We start from the raw sequence: 25,796 nt of genomic DNA, 5'->3' as shown, positions 1-25,796 counted from the left end.
TGAATCAGAAGCCTGAATTTCCTCCTTTTTTTTTTTTTTTTGGTTATTGCAACAAAAAGTTTGGTCCATTTTGTCAAGTGGATCAGTTGGAGGGCTTATTTCCTCTTGCCACCCTCAACCTAGTGCCTTTTATTCCTATTTCAGAATGTTGAACTTTTGATTCTATTGAAAAGTTAGCTAGTCTTGGTTTATCTGTTCTTGTTCCTATACACAAATGTATAAGCAGGAATCGATGTAGGAGATGACAAAGTCATTCATTTGTTGAGATATATTCAGAAGGAAAAGGAACATTGTTGGATATTCCCTTGAAGAAATCAAGGCTAGCACAAGCTTAACATTCCTATACTAAGATTTGACAAGTTAAAACACAATAGATTAATATAATATAAAAATGATATAAATAAAATATATGAAATAACATAATTTAAAATTTTAACAAAAAACATAAAAAAATTTAAAAAAATAAAAAAAATAATTTTTATATTTTTATATTGATATGAATTATAACACGTAATTTTTATATAAAATATAATAAAAATATATGAATTATCAATATTTTATATTATATAAATACATGAATTGATAAAATTACTTATACTTAAACAAAATGTTAATGGTATCGTTTACTCTTTTTTGCAGCAAAAATGTAAGAAAATTTTAAATTTTGATCCTTGTAAGAAATCATATCTTAAAAATAATTACAAAAATCAATTGTAACCTATTTTCTTCGATTTGAATTTTACTCATGTTGTTCCTCTTCATTTCTATCTACTTAAATTGAATCACAAAAATGGAGCCATATAAAAGTTTGAAGGTAACCCATTTTAATTTCAGATTCCAATCACAAAATTGTACATGGTTGTAAAAGAAAAAAAAAATATAAGTAAAAATCAATTCATTTTTTCGCACTGTATATTGAATCATATATTAAATGTCACAATTTTTTGTACAACACAAAGGAGAGCTCTTAGAAGGCAACGAAGAATCACAACAAACCTCCAACCTGTTATGAAACCCAACTTCACTTGTCTTTAACAAAACAGGCAAAGGAAAACAAACCCCTTTTTCAGCACAATATTGGTGCCTTGGCTTTATCCTGTTATCCTTGATTTCTCTCAAATCTCTCGCCATTTCCACCACGAATTAATTTTATTTGGGCTCGTAATTTTCCTTAACACTGTAATTAAACAGTTGAGGAAACCTACGGAACATGGAAACCGTTTGTCTGTATGAGAATCCGGTCTTTTGGAAGTATTTGATACGAGGTATCAGTTTGTTTTCCACGCCGCAAGACAGTAAGGAAGTGCAGTTTTTACCTCGTAGATTCCGATGTTTTTGGTGGAAATATAGGGTGGGGTGCAGTTGGCTCTCCCCGTTGCATGTGAGACATCTGAGCCGTTGGTTGATCACATTCTTTAAATCAGAGCCGTTGACGAGGGTTTCACGGAGAAGGAAAATAAAGATTTGGAGGAGTGAAGTTGATTTGGCGGTTAGGATTTCGGGGCACATGGAGAGGATTCGGCGAAGCTCGAGTGTAGTGAAGTTCATGGAGGCGAGGAAATCTACGGTTGATTTTAGATCATCGAGAGAGGCGATTGACGGGAGGGTGGTATTGGATTAGGGAGAAAAAAATGAAGGCCGATAACCCAATATAAAACCCCCACACTTTCCAGTTATCCTCTTACCCACCAGATATATCATTTCTCCTCGTTGGCTCCCAGAGTGGGTGAGAAAAAATGGCTTGCTCAGCTACTTCAACCACTGCAGCTCTCATCTCCTCAAACCTTAGAGCTTTCTCCCCCAAATCCAAGCCCTCCTCCCTATCTCTTCCTCTCCCCAATTCCTTCACCGGTCTCCGTGCTCCTCTCCTATCTCGCGTCGCCCGCTCCGTTTCCCACTCCCGCGACTCCCATTCTCGAAAGACTTTAGTCGTCAAAGCCAGCGTATGATATTGCTTTTAAAATTATCTTCTTCACTTCCATTATTTTTTATTTGCGTTTTTTTTTTTTTCCATTTTTTCTATTAACTCTTCAAATTATGGAAATTGTTTGGTTGAATGTGGAGGGGGATGGACTGCAATGTGATGTTTAGTTTATTTAATTCGTTATTTTTATTAATGAGAACAATTGAAAGAAGAATTTCTTAGGATGTGTCCAGGCTTTAACTGCCTTCATGAACATGTTTGTCATTTTAAGATGGCATTGATTAGAATGAGTTAAAAATGATAAATTTGGAATCGGTTTTGATTTTAGACAAATATGGAAATATTGATTATACCCAGTAAAGGATTTGCGTTATAAATGTGGGTGACTCCATTGAAAAGGTGAAATAGTAAGCTAAAGCTAACTCCATTGGAAAAACGTTGTTGGCATCCAAATGGAAATGGATATTTACATCATTTGAGAATGAAGTTTTAATTGAATTAGTATGTTTAAAATAAATAATTTTGGTGATTAAAACAAAAAAAGAGGAGCAAATTACAAATGTTAAGTGAAATTAAAAAAAAGTCATGGAATTTATTTATTCTAAACAATTTCTGAATGTTTTGATGGCACATTATTGCCTTAAGGTCATTTTTTGTTTCTGTATCTGCATTTGGCATACATGATTTGGTTTCTCATTTCATGCCATCTTCTTGCAGAGTGAGCTTCCACTGGTGGGAAATACTGCTCCTGATTTTGAGGCAGAGGCTGTCTTTGATCAGGAGTTCATTAAGGTATTTTATGCGGATGTTTGTTCTGAAGCATATTTAGCCACTTCAATTTTTTTTTCCAATTTTATTCTAAATTGTGCATTTATTGTTTCAGGTCAAGCTCTCTGAATTCATTGGGAAGAAATATGTGATTCTCTTCTTCTACCCATTGGACTTTACATTTGTTTGCCCCACAGGTTTGTTTGACTCTGAACATTTAAACAGAATTTTTTTTTATGATATTAGATTCTCATTCTTACTTATACCTCCCCTATTTCTTCCTGCTTGCAGAGATTACTGCTTTCAGTGACCGCTATGAAGAATTTAAGAAGCTAAACACGGAAATATTAGGTGTTTCTATTGACAGTGTGGTAAGTACCTTGTTACCAAAAGAAGGCAAAAGAAAAACTTGTATTCTTCATCCCAGCTCCTTCCTATTGTTATAGCAAAAAATGTGTATATTTCTTTTCCATAACAAAAGTTGATAGTTTTCTACAGGCACAGCAGATTCTTGAATGAATGCTTCCATCTTCATCTTAGTTTTAAATATTTTTCTTGTTGGTTATGCATAGAGTTGGAAATTGTCTTTCAGGTGTTTTCACTGTTTTTAGTCAATTCAGGTTGGATAGGGTTGGGCTTTGGACATTTTAAGTGGACAATTCACTTTTGGGTCAATGTTTGCCTTATTTACTTGCTAAAATCTAATTGGGTTTCAGGTTAATCAGGTCTATCTGTTGAATTTTTTTGAATAAATTGGGTAGGATTTGTGGTTGAGTTCCTTTTGCCTTGCACAGCTACATAAAAATGTTAGTTGTGTTTGGCTGTCATTGACTGATTTTGAAGATAAATGGTTGTAGTGATTAGCAAAATTGCATTGCAGATCTCATCACTGAAATAGTGGGCCTATAATAAATTCACAGAGTTGCACATTGTCTTACCAAATGTTGTTAACTTTTCTATCTACATTGTATTACAAAATACTCCTTTCCCTCATTAAGCCATGCTGCTAGTGTACCCTATGCAATGCTAATTGCTTTTATATATATATATATATATATATATATATATGTATGTATATTCTTATGATCTATACACTACATTTTAGGTCTGCAGTTCTAGAAGATTTGTAGTAGCACTGATGAAATGGTAAGGGTTTTGTTACCCGGGTGGAATGCTTTGTTATAGCAAGTATTTCAGAGTGGATCAAAAGAGATGTTTATAGGAAAGGAAAATAAATAGACGATTTTCCTGTTCTAGTTGCAAAATATCTCTGCATTCAATGATGTATTAGTGATTTGCAATCAATTTAATATTTGCTACTTTATACTATCTGGTAAGTTGCTTAATCACCAGCAAACGCTGCTTGTTAGCTTATCTAATATGTAAAAGTTGATATTACTAAGATCTTAGTGGATTTTGTATGTTTGCTGCTGATGCTCTGCATTTTTTAGTTTTCTCTTGAAGTCTATGTAAACTGTATGTTTATAGTGTGGATTATAGTTATCACCGGGGATAAGTAAGAATTGATATGCTTGTTGAGGCATCTGCATTTATAATTTTCTAATGAAGTTTACTTTGTTGCATTATAGTTTAGATTATGTTTTTGCATTCAAGGTAAATAAAACTTAACCTCAACTTATTCTTTATGCAGTTCTCTCACCTTGCCTGGGTTCAGACAGATAGGAAGTCAGGTGGTCTTGGTGATTTGAAGTATCCATTAATATCTGATGTCACGAAGACAATTTCCAAATCGTATGGAGTGCTGATTCCTGATCAGGTATGAGATAATAACTTTTCGAATATGTAGCATGCAAGAATGTTGCATATTACATTGTGTAGTTTTTCCTTTCGGCAATTTTGGGGATATGTTCATGGCTGGCTGGACTGTCACCTAAGAGGAAACTTGACTGCACAGCTGAAGGCTCATGATTAAGTGCTGCTCATTCATAGGTCTATATATCTGTATATTCCTTATCCCTTAGGGATTGATTGCTTCATCTAAAATGAATTCTTGAGATTGATTTTTTTCCTTGTTTTAGTGTTTGGTAAGCCAAGAATATTGTGGTCAAACAAAAAGGTTTTGCATTTAGAAAAAGAATGCATAAAAGTTTTTGTAAGACACTTGACAAGTTGAGGTCTGAAAGTTGTTTTCCATACCCATGCCATCTCACTCACTCTCTTGTGTCATTCTCTCTCTATCAACCCAAGTTGAAATTTTGGTTGAGTGACTGAATCATGGTCAACAAATTCGCTCCCCCCTTTGGAACCACGAACCAAATTGTGGGATCCAGTTTGCTGGTCATTTATGGCCATGGAGAGGCCAGTTCACTATCTGGATCCCCAAAAATGGGGTTCCAAAATTTCTAAAGAAATAAAGATTTTCTTCTCTAGATGGCGTTGCAATTGAAAGAAGAAGAAGAGGAGAGAAATGGAGGTAAGGAGGGAGTTCTGTGACTGTCACAAAGCTAATGGAAGAAAAGAAGATGAGAGATTAGGGTCCGCTTAGGGTTTTCTTTTAAAATGCTATTGGGCTTAAAAAAAAAGTTAGCAAGTATTTGGACTGCTTATGTTCCTTCACTGCATTTTTCCCCGCAGTGAGCACTTCATTGCAAATATGATCTGTACCATACATTTCTTACAAGTTCACTTTGGATGTCAGGGAATTGCATTGAGAGGGCTTTTCATTATAGATAAGGAGGGAATTATCCAGCACTCTACTATTAACAACCTTGCCATTGGGAGGAGTGTTGATGAAACAATGAGGACTCTCCAGGTAATTATATTTTACCTTAATGAAATCAGCAATCAACTATAGTCCCTTTTGGATGCATCAGTCCATTCCTGATTGGCGGGCCAGTGCAGTGGGAGCCCCTCCCACCGCACATCCAATGGGTTCTAAGAGTTAAATTTTAAGATTTTGCATGTTACTTTATGGTAGAAGTTTCCTTTCTGGCATGTAATGTCTTGTCCTTTGCTTTTTGCTGCGTCCTTTTTTTGGCGTGCACTTCCTGCAGGCCTTGCAGTATGTGCAGGAAAATCCAGATGAAGTTTGCCCAGCTGGGTGGAAGCCTGGAGAGAAATCCATGAAACCAGACCCTAAGCTCAGCAAGGAGTACTTTGCAGCAATTTGAGGGTAGCCAAGAGTCCATTAGGAATGTCTAAATGAGTTTTGTTTTTATGTATCTGTTTCTGTTATCAATTGTGGAGCTTTGGACAGTAATCGCTGGGGAATAATCATGTTGGCATTGGTCTTTGGCATTTTTTTTTTGTGGTACTCGAGGATGTGAGGAATGGATAGTTAGATTTTATTATATTATTGGACAGATAAGGTTGACAAAAAAGAAAAATTGCAGAGAGCCATTACTGCTGGAAGGTTATGAACCTCTGGTTGATGATCATATGACATTGAGGGAAAGGGGAGAAAATGAGTACTTCACTTTTCTTCATTGTTCTTTCCCGGTTTGGCAATGCTTGGAAAGAATAAGAAAAGAATCTTTTCTAGCGGATTGATGGTAAATCGGTAGATATTTAATTACTAAAGGAATTGAAAATGAACAAATCAGCTGATGTTGACACAGGCCATTTTCTAAAACAAAAACTTGGGGCAGCTTTGGATTTGACCTGTCACCTGTTGGTTTTTGTCTGCATTCTTTTCTTCAATTCTGCCGAGTAAATCAGAACCCTAGATAGGGTTGACCATGTTTTGGCTGATTGCAAAGAATCCTGATGTGGGATTACACAGATCTAATCTTTTAAGTCATCAAAATTCCAATCAGTTGGATCAACAATCAATCATGTGTCTCACGTTATATTCAGCATTCACTATAACAATATGATGAGTTGATCACATTCACCGCCCATTTCTCCCCATAAATTGGGCATTATTTTTATTTTTATTTTTTTTTTTAAAATAGAAAATGGTTTTTTTTGTTGGTTGTTAAGGGATACTATGTTCACACATTCCCAGCCCATGCCACTTTCTAATGATCCAATGATGATTTCATTTTGCAATCATGGTGACATCACTTAATATAATTAAGGGAACTATTATAATTCAATGATGTGGATGACAACAAGATAAGCAATTTAACAAGTTAAGGTCATGCTTCTTATATTAGATTAAATAATATTATTTTATTTTATATTTGATATATAAAAAAAATTAAAATATGATAATTTATTTATTTATTAAAATTTATATAATTTAAATTATTAATATAATTTTTAAGAATATAATTGGACATATAAATTTAATTTTATAAATTAAAATTAATTTTTTTTATTTTAAAAAGATTGAATAATTTATACAAAAAAATATTAATTTTTCTTGCAATCTTTATCTTTTTTTTTTTAAATATAAATCAAATATAATATAAAATTATTATTATTTTATCTTATCAATAATTTTATATATTAAATATGGTCCTAAAGTCATAAATATGTTTTTGCCACTGTACTCCACGTCATGATTGGAGTATTATGATAGATAAGGACGAAGACAAAATAAATAAAGAGAAGGATAAAACAATAATTTTAATGGAAAAGAGGATAAAGTAGGAATTTGATAAAATTAATTACCGCAGAATAAAAGAGCTGAAATTTAGGGGAGGCCGTGACCTCTACCTGCCACCTTGTCTCCGCCTCTTATGGTAGATGTGGGCATACCAATAAGTTTTTTTTTTTTGCCCGGCCAATAATAAATTTTCATTAATAAAAGATAAGGCAATTCCATTGTTTCATCCCCGAAGCATGATTCTAAAAACAGAGACTAGATAAAAGCTAAAACAAAGCCAATTACACCACAACAAAGCAAAGTCATAATTAAAAAGTTTTACATCCAAACATAAAATATTTGATCCGTTCAGTCCCAATTTCGTAATAGAATCTCAAGTGCGATAGCAAGGTTCAACCGCATTCGAGTCTTGTTCACCGAGAGGACCATAATAAAATTACGAAATTAATCCCCTTGTGAGTGTCTTAAACACCTCCACAACTGGCAGAGCTAAGTTTGCCTCTTGCCAACCATCCACATTGAATGCTAGGAGATTCTTACTTGGAAAAATCCACTGAATAGTAACTATAGAACAAACAACCGATTCCTTGGGTTCTAACCACCACATATATTCAATTCATTTATCAAGGCTCCACTTGAAATTGCGTAAGCATGATTACTTAAGTTTATCAATTAAGCTTAAGCATAAGCATATTAGCATATCAATAAGTTGATCGACTATGAATAAGCATGACTAATTAAGAAGTTAAATAACCTTATTTAACTGCTACTTACATTTTGTGAGCTGTGTGAGTATTGAAAATTATATATATTGTTAAAATTTCATATCTAAAGATTCCAAATGTTCTTAAGAATAAGTTATCTTTAATGTTCGATGATTTTTTTATCATTTTCTTTTTATTTTTTAAATGGTAGGATTCCTTTGGACCACATTACATTTTTCAACAATATTTTTCCACCTATCTTGATGTAAAAGGCTTCTTCTAAGTTGAAGTGTCAAATAGTTGGATGTCAATGTCTAGTCTACCAAAAGCAAATGATATTAGTCCTTACTTGAACTAGCTATATATATCAATACTATAAAAGATGACAATATAATTAGGAAATCTTCTCCATAGTTACCAATGAATTGATATTGGAATTGGTTTTAAGACTATCAAAGACCGTCAATACTAAAATCGATTTTAAAGATAAAAATATAAACCCAAATGAAAAAAAAAAAAAAAAAAAAAACCACACCTTCTCTATAATTTTTGTCAACTGTCTGCTCCTTCCTTTTTACATGTGGAATTAAAGGAAAAGGGTTTTGTTAAACAAAAATTAATAACCATTAAACCTCTTTTGAAATATAAATACATGTTTGATATTCAAAATTAAATCCTCATTAGCCATTACTAATAAAATTGAAGCAGCCCTTGGATTATAGCAATAAATATGAAAAATGGCATATAATTTTAGAAAGTTATTAAGAGACAACTTTGTCCATCAATTGCCCTTAAAGTCAAGCAATAAATATATAAATACAAGGAATCTTCAAGTCAGTCCATCATTTACTCATTTTTGCACGGAACATACAAAAACCATTCATTTTTTCTTAGATAATAACTATATATTGAGAGAAGCTTAAAGAATTAATGGTTGTAAACAAAACTAGTTTTGAATTGATAATTTCTTCACGGTTTCACAAAGGGGGACAACGACACTACGTCTTTTCTTTATGGACAAGTATATATCAGGCTTTTTTGTGAGAGTTGTGCTGGCTGGCCAATTTCCAAAATGCCCCCAAGAAGCCCCTGTGCTCTCATGGTTGTACGGTATTGCGACAGTATATACCACTTTATATACTTCGTAGGCAAAAGCCCCCAGCAGGAAATATACATAACCAAGCGATATATCATGTGGCAAACCCGGATTCCGGCACATAGCTGAGTGATCTATCCACTTCATCCCATACTAATTTTGATGCTATTTCATCGTGCTCGGGAACATATTCCTGTTTAACACAGAAAATCATAGTCAATGAGGTTAATTTCATTCTTATTATATGTTCAAAACACCATGTGAAATTGGTTTCTTGAATCAGTCACTCTCATGCAAAGGTGGGGAGACATCATTGCCTTGAAGAAAGAATGATTAATGAAAGGGGATTAAGGTGCATATAATAATTCCACTTAAATTAGTCTTAGTCGTGGCCATTATTGGGATTATTCAACCTTAAAAAAAAGTGAGTTTCCTATTCATTTTCTTAAAAAAATTTTATTTGCTATTGAATATTTGGAAAGGAACTGCTTACCTCTAGTTGTCTGACCAATTGTTTAGCTGTTGGGGCGGATACGATAATACGACGTGCGGCCGGTGAAATGAAGCCTTCATCAACAGCCTTATCAATGAAAGACAACAAAGAATTGTAATATCCATCCACATTCAAGAGGCCCACCTGCAAAAAGGGTATGAATTATTTTTAAATTATTGGATATAAATTATAATATTCAAGTCGATTGAATTATTATAATATTTTAAAATTATTGGATATAAATTATAATATAAATTATCTAAGACAAGTTACCAACATCTTCAATTGAACAACAGTTGTATTTTTTTTTTTATAATTTTAAATAGTACGTGAGAGCTTTTCTCCCATTGAAACGGAGATCTTCCAATCAATTCTTCGAATCATGAAGCACGAGTATCATGAGGTTATCAAATCTTATGGTATCCTTCCATGTGAATTAATGTATTGAAGCAGCACATGCCACATGCATTGATTCTTAAGTTTTTTCTTTCTAATACATCATAACTTATAAGATATTAATTTATCAAAATCGTGTCAAATTTGCTTTCAAAGAGTATGTACTCAAGAGTCAAGAAACACGAGAAATCAAACACGTAGAATCAGCGCTACTTGGCTTGCGGACAGGATGGAAATATACATTGATACAAGACTAGAAACCAAGTTGTGTTCTACAAGACAAAGCATGATGTCATGTGAACATAGGAGTGCCTGACAATAAACGTGTTAGAATGATCTAAGTTGAACAAAAAACACCTAAATCCGTTTGTTTATTTGTTAAGGGAAGGCCACATGTCCCTGAAATTGACAACTTCAATTATTTTCTCTGTAACAAACGACCATGGCCTTGATTTGTTTTTACCACTTAAAAGAAAGTTGTTTACGTGTTCAGTTTTCGACAGTTACGTGCAAATATTTTTTTATTCGAGACCCGTATCTGTCATCTACCAGATCTTGAAACCATCAAACTCAGTAATTGACATAACTAAACATACGTAGGGAAACAAAACATATTTCTTACAGGTTTACAATGGATTCCAAGCTGAGCCCATGTAATGACTTCCAGTAGTTCTTCAAGGGTGCCATAGCCACCTGAAATTTAATAAAACATTACATATTTACATGTAAGCACAAAGTACTGTTTGAGCATTCCAAGCAAGCATTTCTAATAAATTATAATGTGATGCAAGCACGCATGGTCGCACATATTTAGGACATTCTGATCAATGGATTCAATAAAGACTGACAAAATATAAGAATAAGAGAGGGATGTGCAAATTGAATAGAATTCATACCAGGGAGTGCAATGAAGGCATCGGCCTGTCGAGCCATTTCAGCTTTCCTTTGGTGCATATCAGATACAGCTCTTACTTCTCCAACAGTCTCACCAATAATCTGCAACAACACCCCATATGTTTCAAACAAAATACCGGGAACAACTCCCAATAAAATTCCATAAAAAAGTTATGGAATTTGTTATTACTAAACAATCAGATATCCACTAAGTAACAAGCCAATACAGCAACTAACTGCCTATTGTTGTGAACACACAGCAGACATAGGTAAATGAGAGTGAACCAAGTGACAATTTTTCATTGCGTTTCAGCTTTCATTTCTTTTGCTTTTATCATTAGAATCCGCAAAGCTACTAGTTCTATAATTAGGATAGATAATTGACAGCTGCAGCTGGATAGCTACACTGCTATATTATTATATTTTCAGCCATGTCATTGTAAATGAATGACCAGTTCCATGGGAAACAGAAATCAGGTAACATTGCAGACAACTCAGAACAAGTTGGAGATTTGATTCAGGACTCGGAATTTTTACCTCTCTAGGCATCAGGGTCCTAGGAATAACACTGCAAAATCCAACAATAAATCAGTATCATTCCAAAGACGCAAAACAAAGAATTGAATGTAGTGTATTCTACTTTCAAATTTGGAGGAAATTAAGTCTACAATTATCAAAATTATGTTTTTCCTAGGGGCATCAAAGTCATTTAATCAATGTAAGAAGCATTCATTTATGTTAAAACGAGGGAGCTCCAATGACTTCAAAAAAAGTTTCTAAGACCTAAAGTCTACAACTTTAAAATGAACTTTAACTGGAAGCTACAGTACAATTGTGGACTGACAATGCAAGGACCAAAAGGGATTCACTTTTCCCAATCGATCAAAGCTGCTTAAAAAGCTAAACTTTGTAAATACAGAAACCTCTTACACGTGAAAATTAATAATAATAAAAAAAGGACAAATCAATTATTTTCACTGGAAAAGCATTTGATCCCATGATATCAGCCTTTATTGAGAAGAATTTGCATGGTTCAAGAGGGAAAAGCTCTTTAAAATATCAAATACTCAAAACCCATTTCGAAGTCCCCCCCCAAAAAAAAAAAACCACAAAGTTCATTACCCCGAGATTAAAGAAAAAAAGTACACTGATCTTGTTTTATAAAAGAAGAAGACCAAAAAGAAAAAGAGAGAGAAAGAGAGAAAACAAACCCTAGAACATGGCGCCCACCATCATGAACTGCCTGAGAAACAAGACCCATCAATCCCACGGTTCCACCTCCATAGACCAAATCAATCCTTCTCTCCACCTTCGGAAAAACAACAAAATGCATAAAAAACCAAACACCATTATCACGCGTCACAAGGACATAAACATTAAATTTTCGTCTAGGTACAAGAATTTACATTTGGAAACATAAACAAATTGAGAAAACAATTATAAGGATGAGTGGAAAAGAGAATGATAAAAAACGAAAACCCTACAAAGGGAATGACATAAATTTATTTTTCATGGAACCCCATAAACAAAAATCATGGAGGTTTTCTTGTAGAAGTCCCAAAGGGAGAACACGCTCAAAGGAGTCATGATGTCAGAGCAGCCACTTTTGTTTCCCTTGATAAAAGCAAGGGATTATGATTATGATTATTAGCATTATTATTATTATTCTGATTAATGTTAGTAAATTTCATTTTTGTTGTAAAAAACATGAAACAAAGGATCATGCAAGAAGGCTGCTCAACTGACAGGCAGGTTACAGCTAGCAAAGTCTGTCTCTCTGTCCGTCTGTCTCTCTCTCATGCCAAACATAAACCCTAAGCCTTCTCGCCTTATACAGCTAGTTCCTCCTCACAATCATAAGCGCACGTCGAAGGCTTGATTGTTTCAAGTTGCAACACCCCAACCCACCCCCCAACTTGAGAAGAAAGAGAAAAAGAATTCATAAAAGAAAAATCATTCCTGGGATCTAAAAGGAATATAACTCATGATATTCTAAAAATTTAACCATGAAGAAGAAATTAAGGAAAGTTTTTCCTCAACTATGGAAGAGAACTGCACCAAGTTAAAAAAAAACTCATTCAATGAATCAGATTTTCTAGAAAAACAAAACAATAACTCCATGTTGAAATCAATGAGAAATTAAAATCTCAGCTTGAGATGACAAAATGTTGGAGTATAGTTCTGAAAACAAGTACAAAAAAGAAAAAGGGTTCAAATTGGAATTATTTTAATTTTCTCAGGAAAAGTACAAATGAAACGAAAAAGGAAAAGAAGAACAAAACAATTATCCCCAGAAAGAAAGAGTTGATTGTTTCAAATTACCAGTTCTTTGCCTAACTCCACAGCAGCTTCTTGGTAGCTAGCTTTCTTCCCAGAACTGCTCCCACAAAACACACAAATCCTAGTAAACCTGGACTTTGTCTCTTCCATCTCCCCTTTTCGTCCTTTCTTCCCTTTGTTCCCTTCACTTCTTTCTTTCATTTATAATAATAATGTTGTCCTTTGAAGAAGGTTGAGAAATGAGAACAAGGTGCGCAGCAGTAGTACTAGGATTTGTCTGTTTAAATACAGGGCAAGGAAAAGAAAAGAAAAATGTTTCCAAAGCCACATTAAGTCTTTAGCCATGTAATTGGGTGCTTATATAATTCTCAAGAGTGTTTATTTTGGAAATTTTCTATATTATTTGGAAGGTATAAAATATTGATTTTTTATTTGTGGAGAGAAAGGGGCCTTTGTTATTGATTTATTAATGGAACAAAATAAACCTAGAGTGGGAACTTTATTAGAAAAATGGAGAGTAGATGATGTGCTTTGCATGATATCTCAGCTTCACGCTATGAACCACTAGATTTCATCAACGTGGATAGATACTCTGCCTTTCAAAGATCTTCATTATTTTTTTGGGCTTGGCTTTGGTTAACCAACCAACATCATGTAGATCTTTTGCATTATGTATGCTTTTCCAAACATACATGATGATTTAAAACCTGTAAGTTAGAAAAAACCATAATCTTTTAACATTAACAAATTGAGTTTTGAGTTTTGAGTTTATGATTAGCATCATTCCAATTCCATTGATGATTTAGGATTCGATAATTCAGGTATTAATGTTATAAGATATATGCGACATAGCTCAAGCCGCTCTGGGATTAGCTCTAAACCCAAAAACTATAATTTAAAACATCAAAGAAATAAATTCATGCAAAGAAAAACTTCCAAAAATGTAAATGGAAAAAAAATTTAAGTCTCAAATATAAACTTTATATTATATGTTGTGGATTGAAGTCCAAATCTCCATTTTTCTTTGAATGGAGCTCATAACAATTAAATGAGAGCAACCTCATTGTAGCATCACCTCAATTAGAATATTATTATTTATCTTAAAATAAATTATAAGTTGCTTAATTATTTTAATACTTTTCTGAAGAAGGCATTTGTCTTGTTTAATTACAAAGCATGCAGTTCACCCCAATATTTTGAGTGCGACTGCCAGTTGAGGAGCTTTCAAATAGTAATTTCTTAATTTAATTTAACTAAATATCCCACATTATTTGGACAAATTTAATTAAGTTTTAATTAACTTGTTAATTAAATGTATTTGTCAATTGTCATCTAGTTTGGTGCCAAGAATGGTGTTATTCATGTCATGAAGATGGAATTGCAAATTTACCCCTAAAAGTCAGTTGGTCATAGGCAAAAAGTATTGTTTCATTGGCTGTTAACATACTAATCAAGTTAATTTAAGTAAAAAAAATACTAAAATTTTGAAATGTGTATTAAATGAATGCATAATGATTTTTCTTAATTTAATGGCTTCTGATTAATATGTATACTTTGGAACTAAATTAAAATTCAGGAACAACTGTTTTGTCCAAAGATATTTCGAAGATAGTTTATTTAAAGATTTTTATTTTAATTAATAAACAAATAATTTAAATTATAAACCATTTTATAAAAGATTCATGTGAGTTATAGGATCACAAGAAAAAGAAAAATAAAAGTGGGTCTACGCACCAGAAAGAAAGGCAAATGTAAAGGAATGGGAAATATTCTATTTGTGTCGAGCTTTGATATGGAGGTCTTTTTGAAAAGGTAATAAAAGGAAAAAAAAGTAGTTAGATGTAAAGGTAGGGAGTGTTTCTTGCGTTTGTACTATAATGCGTAAGTCATAAATTAGGATAAGGAAGATTGAAAGGAAAGAAAAGTAAGGAATTTAAACAAGATGAAACTTAAAATGATAGTACCTAAATATTCATATTTATAGATAAAAAGCAAGGGACTTGGGGGGACAACAGTAACTTGACAGAGCTTATGTGGTACTAAACATGTTAGGTCAGCTCAAATGTTTAAAATGCAACCTCTAATAAAAGGAAAAGATCAAAATACCTTTTTGGTCATTAAATGCCCCTAATATTCTGTTCTTTCATAAACTAGTTTGAGTATTAGATTGTTGGGTAGGTGATTAATTTATTGTGCTTATGTTTGTCGATTTAAAAGGATTACCAAAGATTCGCCCTCTTTCGGTTGAGGTCAAATGCTCTTGACACCAATGTGATAGGTAAGTATCAAGGGCATATACTTGCTATTTGGCTCAATCTGGGCTATGCTGGTATAAGTGTAACCTTTTGTGTGTATTTTAGGTTAGGCAGATGGCCTGTTTATGGGTTGCCGAAGTGGCTCTACCTTGAGTGGTCCATGGTGAAGACAAGAGGGTTTAGGAAAGCTAATGGAGTTCATCTGGCCGATGCGAGACTTAAACAATTCTAGGAACTTGAATCCTTGTTTATGCTTTAGAGGTGACCTGACAATTGGTTCACCAAACTGGCTCGACTTGTGGTTATATTCAATTTAAGTGATTGAGATCATATTTAATGAGGAGAGAGGTTGTTTGGGCAAAAAAAATTCAAAACGAGAAAGGTGAAAATACGTTATCCAATGGTGTCCTAACATGTGGCATAATCTAGGCTGTTCATCTAATCTGGGATGTGGCTATATAAAAGGCTATTAGGACCTTTATTTTTCACATTTCTGTTTTCTTGTTCTCAATCAGACCTAAACTTTCCAACCTAAAAGCTTTCCAACCTTTCCTAGCCTTATAGTTTTTTTTTTTTTCACAACTATTCTCTCCCCTTACTTTGGTACGTATTCTTTTTACCATGTTTACTAGTGCTAGTTTTGGGGGTGAAAAAAGTTTTAGGGTAAAGCTAAGGGTAGGTCGACTTGGGCATGATGATGACGATCTAATCCTATTGATCACCAAAGGTTGGGACTACAAAAAATCAATCCTATGGTTTAACCTAATGTCCTAAGATGAGTAGCAAAAAGTTGATGAGAATGCTCGAGCTCGAGGAGAACGGGTCCTAGAGGTGAATGAGCTGTGTGCTCAAATAAATTTTGATTTAGAGAATCTTTTTTTTCCAATCTCTCAGATCAATTTATCTTCTACGATTAACCTTTTTTCCTTGTCAGCTATTTTCTCTTTCTAAGGTTCAACCTCATCAACTTTTTACTTTTTTTACTTCTCAACCTTCTATCATTAATGCCCTTATTCTCTCTTTCTCTTTGGTTAGCTCTTATTGAAGTATCTTTTTCTTTCGAGAAGTCTCTTTATCCTTCATCTTCTTTTGACATTTGGTGCTTTCTTCCATTATTTTAACTCAAAATCTTGCTCTTGTTTAGGAGTTTGAGTTTTCTGATGATGAAGACTCTAACGACGAGAAAAGTTCCAAAGAAGATCAGTCGATAGAGGATAATCTAGTAAAAAAAAATAAAGGTGAGGGGAAATCCTCTTTAGGGGTAGACGAGCTGGTTGAGGTTTCAGTTTATATCCCTTATTCCTTAGGTATAATCTCTTAGGACATGATGAAGAACTTAAAGGGTAGGGCTAACTTCAAAGATTGCCTTAATATATGTTCAGTTCATCATGTTCGTTATCTAGGAGTGAACTTTTTTTTTTTCAAATAAAGGGTATAGTATAATGATGTCGAGCATCTCAAATCGGGTCATTGATAAGCTAGAGCCTCATCGGTTTTGTATGTATGTTGGGATTCTACGGTGGCCAATCTAAGGTTCCCTTTACATTATTTATTTGTTGAAATTTTTAATTTTTATAATTTATCAATCACTTAGCTCACCCCTAACTTATTTTGGTATATAATAAAATTTATAATTTTTTGTCAATAGTTAGGTATTTTTCTCAACCTCTCTCTATTCAAGAAATTTTTTTTTTTGTAAAAAAATACCTTAGTGATAAAAGGTGATTTTATGTTAAAACTCAACCTAATAAAAAATTGTTCACAACTTGCCCAAATTCAGTAAAGAACTAGAAGCTACTTTTCCTCTACCTTCAAAAGGAGAAAAAAAAATAAAGATGGTGAGTTTGGTGTATGAGAGATCATAAATTAGCCCAAAAATTTTCTTGATGTGCTCTTTGCTCTCTTTATCTTAGACTTTACAAATCGAGACAAAATAATAAACTACATTTACAGAGAGAAGCTAGTCATAGATGCTTATGAGTTGACCTTTTCAAAATAGTAAACAAATTCAAGTATTGGGCTAGGTGTAAGATAACCTCGTAATGTCTTTAATTTTTTAAAATTTTTTTAGCTTTCAGCTCATTTTTGCAGAGATGTCTTTCAATCCAGTAAAAAATTTTAACTTTTTCCTTTTTTTTTTTCATAAATTAAGGCCCAAAAAAGGGTAAAATAAAAAGATTTAGCTTGGTGCCCTTTCTTAAAGGGGAAATAAACCAATAAATCTCATCTAAAAGCAATTGAGCTCCTTAGCTAAACTCTCTACCATCACCAAAAACAAGCTTAAAACGACAATGCATAGGGAGCTTTTTATGGTAACTTCTTTTCTAACCAAAAAATCAAAGATCGAGGCTTCTTCTTTTTTCTTCTTGAAAAATCTTGAGGCTCGGGTCTTGAGGCTTAACTCGGAGAAGACCTACACCAGCTTGGAGTACACTCTTAAGGGAAAAGAGAAAAAAGATGATGATGTAGCTATAGATGTAGAGTTTGAGGTTACCCTAGCATTCGAGGCCAAGAAGGGGCCTACTGCCACTGTTGCTGACTAAAAAATGTCTGAAAGATTCTTTTATTTTTTTATTTTTTTGTTGATTTTTTGTAAGTTTTTATTTAAGTGTGAGGTTAGATTTTTATACTGACCTTAAATGAAAGTCACTCTATTAAACTTCTATCAATCAAAGCTTTTTTTTACTGACCTTATGATGATTAATAAAAGGTGAAAATTTTGTTTAAGTCTTAGTTCAGTTTATTCAATTTTTTTTCCTTTTTACTTTTTTAACATTTAAGTAAAAGTATCATAAGTATAAGCTTAGATAACAATTCACCAAATAATCACATGGTTTAAGTTCAGTGAACTTAGCTTAGATGGTATAAAATAATTTAATGAACCAATATCAGAGTTTCAACTCAATTCAAACGAGCTTAAAATTCAACCAAATGTTCAAGAATATTTTAGATTAATTTGAAAATCTATTTTGATTATCAAGTTTCAAGTCAAACTTCATTCAGTCGATCAAAGTCTAAGCTCATAAGTTAGAATAAATATAATTATATTTGACTTTAAGTCTCAGGTCAAACATAGTTAAGGTTAGATTAAGTCACACAAAAGCCAATTTCAAGACTCAAATTAAACATGATCATCATAACTTTATTTAATGATTTTTGGGTTACAAATGTGAGCTCAGTTCTATCCGAGCTATTGATAATATTTGTATTCCATGTCTTTAGGATGGGACTGCCATTCATGTTTTATAATTTATAAGTCACATCATGGATGACTTTTTTAACCATGTAGGATTTTTTTTAGGTAAAGGCTAACTTGCCACCTCAACTATAAACTTCTAAGGCTTTAATTTTCTTTAGTACTAGGCATACTTTTTAATGTTCTTACATCAAACTCCTTTATTGTAGTAGTTGGATACCCTTTGTTGATAAGCTACCATTCAGGTCATAGTCACGTCTTTTTGTTGTTCAACCAAATCTAGGTTGGCTTTGATGGCCTCTTCATTTCTCTCCTATGAGCTAAGTTTGACTCTCAAACTTGGAAGGTCAATTTTAATTAGCATCACAACTTTTATCCTAAATGCTAGGTGAAAAAAAATCTCTTTCGTTGGGACCTTTGTAGTTGTCTTTAGGGCTTATAGCACTCAAAGGAGCTCATTGGTCCACTTACCCTTAGACTCATCCAGTATTTTCTTTAAAGTTTTTAATATTATCTTATTCTTCACTTTAGCCTGGCCATTAGATTAGGAGTGGGTGACTACCATGATTCTTAGATCAATGTAGAGGTAGGAAGCCCACTTTTTGAATCTTAGGTATTCAAATTGTTTACTATTGTTGATTATTAAGGATTGAGGTAGGTTAAATCTACAGACTATATTTTTTTATATAAATTTCTTAACATAGGCTTTCTCTACCCTGTAATTGAGGTGAATGGTCTAAGGATGTCCATTCTCCATTACAGAAAAGGTAAATGGCTAATGGTAAGAGTGAGCTCAGTTGATAAAAGATTTTGTACATGTGTGAATCTTTGGCATTCGTCATATCTTTTCACTAAGTTGGATGTATCCTTTCTGATTATGAGCTAATAGTAGCCTTTCCTAAATACCATGTAAACAAGCAATCAAAGTATGAGATGATTTTTACATATCCCTTCATGAATTTTCTTAGAGACATAGTTTACTTCTTCGTCATCCATGCACCTAAAGTAGGGTAGACTGAAAAATATCTTATATAGCTTTCCATTAATTATGGCATATCGATGAGCCTTCCTCGTCAAAGCTTTAGGTCATACCTCGTTTTTGGGTGGTTCTCCTATGGTTACGTATGCCTTGATGGTTATCTAAGTTTCTTTTTCCTTGATCTGTCTAAGCAATTTCTCTTCAATGCTCTTTTGGGTCGATTCTTACACCACGACTTACCTTAAATTTTTTGTTATCATCTTTGAGGCTAGTTTGAACAAGAAGTCTGCTAAGGTAATTTTTTACCTTGGTATTTTTCTCATCTCAACTTTGTAGAAAGTAACGATAAGGGCCAGTGCTTTGTCTAAGTATTTTTAGATTCTTTCTTCTCAGGCTCTAAACTCATTGTTTATCTAACTAACCACTAATTGATAATCACTAAATATAATTATATGCTATACATTTAGCTCGACTGCCAATCTTAGGCCAGTTATTAATGTTTCATACTTAACCTTATTGTTAGATGCCTTGAATTCAAATTTGAGGGTGTATTGATATCGTAATCTTTTTTGGCTGATCAAAATGAAACCAACCCTACTACTATGGCTGGTAATTGATCCGTTGATAAAAAGTTTTCATATTTCCTCTTAATTAACTTTCATATTCTTCTCAGGCCATTTATTGGATTGAGTCGACTTGAATTCTACAATGAAGTCCACTAGTGCTTAAGATTTTTGAACTGACCTGAAGAGCATATATAAGTTAAATTCATTGAGTTCTATTACCTACTTGATTAGTCTACTTGACAACTTTGGTTTCTGTAAGATTTGCCTAAATGATTGATCAGTCAATACATGAATCGTATAAGCTTGACAATATGGTTTAAGTTTTCTAGCCAACGAGACAACTACATAGGCTAACTTTTTTTATCTTGGCATAGTTTATCTTCGACCCTGTTGGTACCTTACTAACAAAATAGATTGGCTTCTACTTTTCATATTTTTTTTGAGTCAAACTAAACTGATGGCTTGGTCAGTGATATCCAAATACAAATACAATGTTTCATCAGGCCTTAGCTTAGAAAAAATGAGTGAAGGGGGATGAACTATTTAAGCTCATTAAATGCTTTTTAACATTGAGGAGTTCATTTGAAGTCGAAAATGTTCTTTAAGATCTTAAAAAATGGTGAACATTGCTCTACCAACCTAGAAATGAATTTATTCAGAGAGACTATTCTTTCGATTAACCTTTGCACTTTCTTCATCGAAGTCAGTGCTTTCATGTCTAACATGACTTGAACATTTTTTAGGTTCACCTCTATCCTTTTTTTATTGATCATATAATTAAAAAATTTGTTCAATGTGACTTCAATGGCGTATTTGCTCAAATTAAGCCTTATGTTTTATATTTTCAAGGTATTAAAGGTCTTTTTTAAGTCTTTTAGGTGCTTGATTGGGTTATTGCTCTTTACTATTATGTTGTTCACGTATGCTTCTATGTTTCAGTCGATCTGATATTTAAAGACCTTATTGACCAATCTCTGGTATATTGCTACTGTATTTTTCAAGTCGAATGGCATGGCATTATAACAATATAAGTTTTTTTTAATGATAAAGACTATTTTTTCTCATCTTTCTTTAACATTTTGATTTAATTGTAGTTAGAGTAGGTGTTTATGAAACTAAAAAGGCTATGTTTGGTGCTATTGTCCACCAATCGATCTATGCTAGAAAGGAAAAAACTATACTTTGGATAGGTTTTATTAAGGTTGGTAAAGTCAACGCACATTTTTTACTTTTCGTTATGTTCTTTGGCCATGACTTTGTTAGTTATCAATTTAGAATAATAGACCTTCCTAATGAAATCTACCTGTAATAGCTTATTAACTTTTTTTTCAATAATTTTTTACCTTTCTAGAGCAAAAATCCTCTTCTTTTGTCAAACTAGTTTCATGTTTGGATTAGTGTGTAACCTATGGACCATTACCTCGGGGTTAATTCTTGGCATATCAAATGGTGGTAAATAGCTCAGTGTTATTTCTTAAGAGTTGGATTAATTGCTTTTTATGTTCAAGTTCAATTTTAACTTGGATGTAATTTTTTAGGATGTCTCCTAAAATAGTATAGACACAAAGTCTTCTACTGGTTTAGGTCGATTCTCATCTACCTTAAGTTTTTAGTAAATTATTTTTTTTTTGTTTAATTAGGTCTGGATCGTTTGCTTTGAGGACAACCCCGATGTGGCAGTTAGTATGTTATTAGTCAAATGATAGTAATAAGAACATAAAGCTAAACAAAAAGCATATTTTCATTTTAATTTTTTCTTTGGTCAACGTATTAGCTTGATCCTATTGACATGTATATTTTTATGCTGGCTTAAGGGCTCGATCACTTGTAGAATTGGTTCAAAAGTTACAAAAATTGTTAAAAATATGGTTTCTATTATTATGGAGTTTAAAAGTTCATAGCAACTTAAGAGCATGCTTCTTTTAAGTTGATTTTTTGTTGTTGTGGGTGCTTACCCTTATTTTTTTATTTCTCTTTGATATCTGTTACTTTCTTCTTTTCTTCAATCTTTTTAATTTCAATCAAACTATCAGTCTACTTTTTAGTCTTTTATTTCATCATTGTGACATGGCATTATTGTGCCATGTATTGGTCTTTCTTTACCTCTCTAACCCTATAAGGTACTGAAAACTTTACTTTCAAATGAGAAACTAAGCTTATGAGCTATATAACAGACTGACTAGGTCGGTCCAATCTCATATTGTAGGTAGATTAGACATTTACAACCATGAATTCTATGATCGATATAACTATTCTCGATTTTTTTCTAAGAAAATTGATAATTTAATAGTCCATTTGACTAGTACCTGTTAATTTTTAAATCCATTTAGAGTCGTGGTGTTGGATACAATTAGTTTTCTTTTATTCTCATCTTTGTCATAATGGCATGATATAAAACATCAGTCGAGGTTTCATTATAAAACAAGATCCTTTGACCACATAATTGTACACCATAGTCATGATTACTATGACATCGTCATTAGGGTGTTAAATTCCTTCTAAATATTTCAAATTGAATGAGATTGGTTTATCTTTTCAATTTTTTTCTTTTTTTGTTAATGAATCAATTGCCTTGACTATACCCTAGTCAAACTACCTTTTGACTGAGGTGGAGCTTTCCCTAGTGATCACATTGATTATCCCGATAATTGGTCTATTATCAGCAACTCAACTTGTATCTTATCTTTGTTTATCCCTTCAAATTTTTTCTCTCATGTTTTTTTTTGGCTTGCCTTTTCTGTCCCTTATAGGTTTTTTGCGATCTTTTCTGTAGTCTGATCAACTCTGTCCTTACTTTCGTCAGTCTAAAAATTTTCTTAGCTGGTCTCTTCTGATCAAGGCTTCAATTTTATTCTTTAAATTAACACAATCTTTGATATTGCGACCTATATCCCTATAGAAGGCACATTTTTTGGTCGGATCCCTTTTCATGTTTTGTTTTAGTGGTTTTGACCATTTGAGCTATGAATTTCTTTCAATTTGCATTGAAATCTTATCTCGAGAGGTATTTAGTGTGTTGTAATTTTTTTCTCTACAGGGGCTCCTAGCCTTATGTTGTCTCATTTTTAGGCAAAAATCATAGAAATCTTTGCCTTTTTTACTACTGAAGAAGGGGGATAAGCCTTTTTCACTTTAGTTGTTTCTCATTATAGCTTTAGCATTTATATATTTTTTGACCACAAGTAGAACATCAGCTAGCATTTTTTATGTCTTTAAGGATAAGGTTAGTTTAAGACGGTACTTTCTATCACTGAATCTACTTGTTATGATGGCTATAGTGGTCGTTTACTTTAAGTCTTTCACCTATAAAGCTTTTGCATTAAACCGCGTAATATAATCTTTCAAAGATTCATTTCTGCCTTGATGGATTGACATCAGGCTCAAAGTCATTTTCTTTGTTTTTCGGTTGCTTACAAAACGAGACAAAAAAAATGGTTGAACTTTTTAAATGTTGTGATTGACCTTGACTTAAGGTTACTATACCAAGATCGAGCTACGCCTTTAAGGGTGGTAGCTAGACCCTTACACATTGAAGTTTTATTTGTACCTTGCATCATCATATTAGCTCTATAAAGCTCTAAATGATCAAAAGAGTCAAATGTACCATCGTAAGTTTTCAAGGTTGGCATTTTGGATCCTTTTAGAGGCATAAGTCTATCAATCTCTTTAGCAAATGACAAAGTCTCCAAGAACTTAAGCTCATCCTCAAAAGCAATTGCTTTTCACTTTGGTTCTTTTTTCATAGCTTGCATTCAAGCTTTCAGGTCTCTACTCAAATGGGGTTTCGGGTTGGTTGGTTTTGATTTTTGAGTTGTCATATGTATCAAATTGTGGCTAGGGTAATGGTGGGCGATCGAAACATCATGTTCTTCTTCCTTGAAGGTCGAAGAAACTTCTATTTTCTCATAGCTTGGTTGTCTTCCTTATGGCTTGTTGGCTAAGGGTGACCAGATTAGGTACCTTTAAAGCTTTAAATAGGATTATGGTGTGCAACATTTATTTCAGAGCTTGTATTTGTTCAATTAAGGTTTGAAATTATTCTATGGTTGGACTTGACTGTTGTGAGGCAAGTCGATCTATGTGTTGACTGTTGTATGTTTTTGTTTCGATCAAGATGATTGTCTCTCCTTTCGCCATAGTTTCCTTTTTGGGCGATATAATTTTAGGCTCAATTGATAAGTAAAAAACCTTTATCTAATGCACCAAATATTTGTGTCGAACATTAACATGAAGGTTTTCCTAGAAAGGCAAGGAAAAGAATAAAATAATTAGATGTAAAAATAAAAAATATTTTTTATTTTTATATTTTAAAGCATAAATTAAAAATCAAAACAAAAAGAAAATTAAAAGAAGTATAACAAGATAAAACTTAAAATAATAGTATCTAAATATTTATATTTATAAATAAAAAAATTTTAAAAAAATAATAATGTAATTAAATTGAAGTAATATTATATATATTATATTATTTTAATATATTAAATAAACTTAAATGTTCGGAATGCTCCGATTATAGGACGACAACGGACAACGATACTTTTTTAATCACTAAAACCCCAATATACCAGGGAGAAAGGTTCAGGATTCGTACTGACAAATCTAATGATTTTACTTTTGCTTGATTTATACTTTTTGATTGATTGACGTGATGGTATAATAATAATCAGAAGCACAAGAGAACAGAGGTACTAAAATAAATTATTATTATCAATAAAATTTGAAAAAAAAAAATCCTACTTTTTTGGGGGTAAAAGAAATGAGCTTTTTTTTTTTTATAAAATGAATAAAAATGGACAAGAAGACACGGTAATGTTGGTGTGAGAGCGGGCCCATAACGTCAGATAGATAGATACACACGTGGGACAAGCTGCCGGCAAAATAATCGACGGAGAAGGCAGGCGGGGCGAGGCAACGAAAGAAAGGACCGAGGAAATAGCAGGAGCTAGCGCACGCAGACAAGAGAACAGGGCAGAGCATGGGGTGTGGTTCCTGTCTGTCAAACTATTAATGCCTTTTTTTTCTCGAGATTTTCAAAGCTTGATGAGTCCCATGGGTGGATGGAGGGATTGACGGTTATTCTGCAGTTGGTTTCAGTTAGCTCTTATTAGCTTGAAATAGGCTCCTACACTGTTCAGTGTTCAAATTTGTAATACCTTCTGCGGGGATGATATGCACTGCCTCATCGTTTTCTATTAACGATACTAGTTGAGGAGTCACTTTTTAACAAAAACGCCCTAATCAAGGTTCATGAATAAACCTTAAATCATTGTTGCTCATATTAATTTTTGTTGCTTAAGTGATATTATAATAAATTAAAAAGTAAAAATTAATAAGTAATTAATTTAATTAATTTAAATTGATTTTTTATAAAAAAATTTTAAATTTTAAATTTATCAATAATCATTTTTTAAAATTATTTTAAATGTAAAATTTATAATAATCTATTTTATATTATAAAAAATAAGACATATTTAAGAGTGAGTAAAAGTCCGTTTGAACCGATTAGATCGATCGAAATCGAGTGAATTCGATTGAATCGATTTGATTTATTCGGTTTTAATTATAATCAATTTTTTAAATCGGTTAAATTGGTTAATTTGATTGATTTTCGATTTTTAAAATTGATAACCGCACTAATCAAATTAACCGATTTTTTAATAATTAAAAATAAAAAAATAGAAATAAATATTTTTTTTTGTAAAATATTATTGAAATTATTAAATTCTTTAGTA

The 25,796-nt window shown here is 32.7% G+C and overlaps 3 protein-coding genes across 3 annotated transcripts; 1 reads left to right on the top strand and 2 right to left on the bottom strand.

Annotated features, from left to right (window-relative positions):
* Window positions 1–927: 927 nt before the first annotated feature.
* Window positions 928–1,548, bottom strand: LOC111297795 (protein SEEDLING LETHAL 1, chloroplastic-like). The gene is given in 1 exon segment (XM_089741817.1): window positions 928–1,548. A coding segment is annotated over 1 exon segment (621 nt).
* A 70-nt stretch (window positions 1,549–1,618) lies between these two features.
* On the top strand, window positions 1,619–6,064 carry LOC111296355 (2-Cys peroxiredoxin BAS1, chloroplastic-like). Its single transcript, XM_022890618.2, has 7 exons — window positions 1,619–1,943; window positions 2,642–2,716; window positions 2,808–2,889; window positions 2,984–3,063; window positions 4,344–4,469; window positions 5,352–5,465; window positions 5,707–6,064. Exons 1-7 carry the CDS (start codon window positions 1,737–1,739, stop codon window positions 5,821–5,823), a joined length of 801 nt encoding a protein of 266 aa, XP_022746353.2. The 5' UTR covers window positions 1,619–1,736; the 3' UTR covers window positions 5,824–6,064.
* A 2,603-nt stretch (window positions 6,065–8,667) lies between these two features.
* On the bottom strand, window positions 8,668–13,395 carry LOC111296523 (cytokinin riboside 5'-monophosphate phosphoribohydrolase LOG7-like). Its single transcript, XM_022890873.2, has 7 exons — window positions 13,111–13,395; window positions 12,000–12,097; window positions 11,326–11,356; window positions 10,791–10,890; window positions 10,517–10,587; window positions 9,499–9,642; window positions 8,668–9,198 (listed from the first exon to the last, which is right to left on the bottom strand). Exons 1-7 carry the CDS (start codon window positions 13,267–13,269, stop codon window positions 9,100–9,102), a joined length of 702 nt encoding a protein of 233 aa, XP_022746608.1. The 5' UTR covers window positions 13,270–13,395; the 3' UTR covers window positions 8,668–9,099.
* Between the last annotated feature and the right edge of the window lie 12,401 nt (window positions 13,396–25,796).

Source organism: Durio zibethinus, chromosome 12 (genome assembly GCF_047325235.1).
Source record: "Durio zibethinus cultivar Kanyao isolate XHJ-2024 chromosome 12, ASM4732523v1, whole genome shotgun sequence".
Classification (NCBI taxonomy): domain Eukaryota; kingdom Viridiplantae; phylum Streptophyta; class Magnoliopsida; order Malvales; family Malvaceae; genus Durio; species Durio zibethinus.
Note: the sequence above shows the minus strand (reverse complement) of the source record. Positions and strands in the feature narration are given on the sequence as shown.

Bases quoted from the DNA above. Each gene is read 5' to 3' on its own strand.
- LOC111296355 (XM_022890618.2), top strand. From the start codon at position 1,737: ATGGCTTGCTCAGCTACTTCAACCACTGCAGCTCTCATCTCCTCAAAC. The intron at 2,890-2,983 runs GTTTGTTTGACT...TCCTGCTTGCAG, and splicing joins TACATTTGTTTGCCCCACAG to AGATTACTGCTTTCAGTGAC. The intron at 3,064-4,343 runs GTAAGTACCTTG...TTCTTTATGCAG, and splicing joins GTGTTTCTATTGACAGTGTG to TTCTCTCACCTTGCCTGGGT.
- LOC111296523 (XM_022890873.2), bottom strand. From the start codon at position 13,269: ATGAAAGAAAGAAGTGAAGGGAACAAAGGGAAGAAAGGACGAAAAGGG. The intron at 12,098-13,110 runs GTAATTTGAAAC...GTTTTTCCGAAG, and splicing joins TGGAGTTAGGCAAAGAACTG to GTGGAGAGAAGGATTGATTT. The intron at 9,643-10,516 runs GTAAGAAATATG...CCCTTTTTGCAG, and splicing joins TTGGAATCCATTGTAAACCT to GTGGGCCTCTTGAATGTGGA.